Source organism: Rhinopithecus bieti, unplaced genomic scaffold (assembly GCF_001698545.2).
Source record: "Rhinopithecus bieti isolate Rb0 unplaced genomic scaffold, ASM169854v2 scaffold_34012, whole genome shotgun sequence".
NCBI lineage: Eukaryota > Metazoa > Chordata > Mammalia > Primates > Cercopithecidae > Rhinopithecus > Rhinopithecus bieti.
Window position 1 is genome coordinate 3,599 of NW_016814335.1, and position 4,706 is coordinate 8,304.

The following is a 4,706-nucleotide window of genomic DNA, read 5'->3' on the forward strand; positions in this document are numbered from 1 at the left end:
ACACAGTGAAATCCCGCGTGTATAAAAATACGAAAAATTAGCCAGGCGTGGTGGTGGTGGGCACCTGTAGTCCCAGCTCCTTGGCAGGCTGAGGCAGAAGAATGGCGTGAACCTGGGAGGCAGAGCTTGCAGTGAGCTGAGATCGCTTCACTGCACTCCAGCCTGGGCGACAGAGCGAGACTCATCTCACAAAACAAAACAAACAAAAAACGGTGAAGGACTCTGATGCATACATAACTGGGGATGGACATAAATGAAACCTGAAGATATTAGAAAATGAAAGCAGCACAATTCCTCTAAATTTAGAGTCAGTTGTGTAGCCTGGGTACAGATGCCCTCTCCAGACATGAAGAATCAATGCCATATTTTCATCTGAATAATTTTAATCTCCTGGAGCCACCAACTCACTCCACCTGGAACACTAATCATGCAGTGTGTATAACACATGGTAGTGCTTTCACACATGTAGTGCTTTTCTGTGTTTGTTCACTTCATTTATGTCTAAACAACACCACGTCTGATGTAGAGACATAGGAGTTGGTAAAAAAAGAAATAAACACTACCATGACTGATGACATCTCCCTAGTGTTCACCTAANAGTTGGTAAAAAAAGAAATAAACACTACCATGACTGATGACATCTCCCTAGTGTTCACCTAAAGAAATTAACACAATAAGATCAATAAACTCAACAATGTTAATTATAAAAATTAAAAGAACAAAGGAAAAATTGGCTTAGAGTTCTCCCACTGAAAAAAAAATGTACTGAATAAAATGTTACAATACACTTACTATGGAATTACATTTAAATTGTTTTGTAAGCACCATTAAATTTTGTAAAAATTATTCCAATAATTCTGGAGCAGATAATATAAAGAATACTTCCTAAATTTTGATGCATTAGGTCTACTATCAATATCAGGCAAGTAAAACCTGGACTTACATAAGGAGATTCTGAACTAGGAACCATAAGATTTTGGAAAAATGAATTCAATACAAATGGGAAACACATTTGCTTTGAAATTCTTTGAGGTTTTTAGTTTGGTAGTAACTTATCAACACTTCAAAAATTACCAATTTGTTCTAACATATTTTCTTTCTTCTCAAAATAGGTACACATCCACATTCAAATACAATTGCTTCATAATCCTCTTACATTTTATCTTTAGAGTAACACATTTGTATATTAAATTTTCATGTAAGTGAAAACTTAGAGTCTGTGTGTGTTGGGAAGGCCATAGAGGTTGCATGCTCAAAGAAAAAGGTAAGATAACATCTTCTACATACTCATTTAAGATTCAGAAATATATGGCTTTTGATTATATGCCTGTGTAATTTTCATAATAACCATCTTCATGACTCTGCAGTTAGAAGAAAAATAATAAAAATGTAACCTATGGAAACAGTATTCTCCAACGTATTTGAAGTTTAAAGTCACTAAGGATAAGAATCACTAGAGACGCCATTCCACTATATTACTGAACAGTATGTTGTTACTGTCTGTTACCTAACAACGTAACTAAGGTAAAATAGGCTAATGTTGGTGGCAGGATAACACCTAATTCAATGCACAACTGTCTTAACACATTAAAACAATTTTGTTTTATTAAAACAAATGAAGTTCACACAGTCTAAGAAAAGCATTACAAAATCCACTATATTAATATACAATCGGTAAAACAATTTACTAAAATTTGAATACTGCACAAGACTATTACTCTGAACATCTATCTCATGCAGCACTTGCAAGTTTTATAAGTCAACCACAAAAGCTTCTCTGTGTAGACTTTCTTCACACACCTCACATTTCAGTGTCCTCAATCTTCTGTTGAAAACTATATAAATGATATCCTAACATAGAACCTCTCAAAGCTCCGAGCAGCAGAAACTGACCACATGCTTTCCCATAGACATTGGGAATAAAGACACAGCATCAAGTAATTTGAGAGTTGAATTACATCGAAATTTGCCTTTGTAAAAATCTAAAACTCTCTCCATGCATAAAACAGTGTACTTTGAATATAATTGTAAGTTCCAAAATATTACTCTCTTATTCCTGTTTAGCCTAATTAAAATATGTTAACTTTGAATTATTCTTTGTAATCAATACCCTGATTTAGAAAAACATTGAAAGTGTTAGTGTCTTAGTGGTTTCTACTGCAAATCTTCTGATGTTCATTCAGACTTGATTTTTGATTAATTTTTTATATTTATTGCATCTGTTAAATGCTTTCATATAAACTCTCTAGCATTTTCTAAGGTGTACTTTTAAAACAATTTTTTTCATATTCATTACAGTTGTAGGGTTTCTTTCCAATATAAATTCTCTAAAATTGAATACAATTTGAGCAACTGTTAGAGGGTTACCCTTCAGCATAAATTCTCCCATGTACAACAAAATCTGTAACATAAGTAAAAGTATTGCACCAATCTTTATATTTGTAATGTTTTTCTTCAGGGTAAAAACTCCTGTGTTACTCTAAGGCTTATATTTTTGAAGTCTTTCCACGTACAGATGTAATGTATCACTATCATTACACCTTGTGCACTCTAAGGCTTTTATTTGGTGACATCTTTCCACAGATAAATGTAATGTGTATCATTACACTTTTATTGCTTTTATCTAGCATAAAACCTCTCATGAGTAAGCTCATAGCAGTTATTAAACACTTTGCCACATTCTTTAAAATCAGAATTTTTCTCAGTATGAATTTTCTTATGTGCAATAAAGTGTGAGCAATGAAGACTTTCCCATATTCTTCACATTTGTAGTGTTTCTCTCCAGTATGAATTATCTTGTGATTTCAATGGCTTGAGCAAGATTTAAGGACTTTGCCACATTCCTTACATTTGTAGGATTTCTCGATAGTAAAAATTCTTACGTAGTAAGGTTTGAGCAGTGAGTAAAAGCTTCCCCACATTTTTTATACTTGCAGGATTTCTCTCTTCTTTGAACTCTCTTATGTTCATTAAGATGTGAGCATCGTTTAAAAGCTTTGCCACATTCTTCACATTTATAGCGCTTGATGGCAGTATGAATTTTCTTGTGTCTAGTAAGGTGTGAGCACCGATTAAAGGCTTTGCCACATTCTTCACAGTTGTAGGGTTTCTCTCCAGTATGAATTCTCTTATGTTCAGTAAGGATTGAGGACCAGTTAAAAGCTTTGCCACATTCTTCACATTTGTAGGGTTTCTCTCCAGTGTGAATTCTCTTGTGTTTAGTAAGGTATGATAACCTCTTAAAGACCTTGTCGCATTTTTCACATTTGTAGGGTTTCTCTCCACTATGAATTACCTTATGTTCAGTAAGAATTGCTGATGAGTTAAAAGCTTTGCCACATTCTTCACATTTATAGGGTTTCTCTCCCGTATGGGTTCTCTCATGTATAGTAAGTAGGGAGCAGTGGTTGAAGGCTTTCTCACATTCTTTACATTTGTAGGGTTTCTTTCCAGTGTGAATTGTCTTATGTTTGGTGAGATGTGAGTGCCGGTTAAACGCTCTGCCACATTCTTCACATGTATAGGGTTTTTCTCCAGTATGAATTTTCTTATGCCTAACAAAGGGCGAACACCAGTGAAAGGCTTTTCCACATTCTTCACATTTGTAGGGTTTCTCACCAGTGTGGATTCTCTTATGTTTAGTAAGGGTTGAGCACCAGTTAAAAGCTTTGCCACATTCTTCACATTTGTATGGTTTCTCTCCAGTGTGAATCCTCTTATGTTTAGTAAGGTATGAGAACCACTTAAAGGTTTTGCCACATTCCTCACATATGTAGAGTTTCTCTTCAGTATGAATTATCTTATGATAAGAAAGGCCTGAGTGAGATTTAAAGACTTTACCACAGTGTACACATTTGAAAAGTTTCTCTGTAGTATGTCTTATGCTTTGTCTATTTAGATTTGATGATTTACTAAAGACTTTCACACATTTATTATATGGGAAAATTTTGCTAGGTAGAGTTGACAAACACTGGTTAAGTCCATTATAAATTTCTTTTGGATCCTTACACTCACCCACATTTTCCCCATCTTTCCTTAAGTGTAAATCCTCAAGTCCACAGCTTCCATATCTTCTCAGTATCACCTTTTGGAATGAATCTTTCATGCCCTGTTCTGGCAAAAAGTCTTCAGTGTAATGAGAAGACACAGCTGAAATATAAAATTAACAAAATATCCCACTTGTTATTTTCAGAGTCAGATACACACACTTTACAAAGCTAACATAGAAAATTAAGAAAAGGACAGGATGACTTACTAGATGCAGCTGGGAAACACTCACTCCAAGGAGAGAAAACAAAATGTTGAGTAAAACATCACACTTTAAACAGATCTTTTGAGAGAAAGCTTAATTCAGAAGAAATGCAGACACTGTGGCTGAAGAGGAAGATGGAAAGCTTGCTCAAAGTCACTGGGCACCAGGACTGGCTCCTAGATCCAGACCAGACTTAAGGAAGGGATATGTGAAGAAACCCCATGGCGACACAGTCTAGCCACAGACCTCTGAGATTCTCACTTTGGTTCCTTCTCCTTGAAAGGCATTTCCCAGCTAAATCTAGCCTGAGCTCCTGATTATAGAATCTGATATGATCCCTATACGTCTGTGAACTGGCAGGGGGAGCCACCTGGAGAATAGGCAGAGGCACAGCTTAAACTCTGGTGGAAATCTGAAGTTTTCACTGTGCTGTGCAGCTGTAGCTGACCATAGG

The 4,706-nt window shown here is 35.6% G+C and overlaps 1 protein-coding gene across 1 annotated transcript; it reads right to left on the minus strand.

The window, feature by feature from the left end:
- Window positions 1-1,579: 1,579 nt before the first annotated feature.
- Window positions 1,580-4,700, minus strand: LOC108514060 (zinc finger protein 682). The gene has a single exon (XM_017850084.1). The coding sequence runs from the start codon at window positions 4,103-4,105 to the stop codon at window positions 2,879-2,881; it is 1,227 nt and encodes a 408-aa protein (XP_017705573.1). The 5' UTR covers window positions 4,106-4,700; the 3' UTR covers window positions 1,580-2,878.
- Between the last annotated feature and the right edge of the window lie 6 nt (window positions 4,701-4,706).

Coding starts and splice junctions, on each gene's coding strand:
- LOC108514060 (XM_017850084.1), bottom strand. CDS start 4,105: ATGAAAGATTCATTCCAAAAGGTGATACTGAGAAGATATGGAAGCTGT.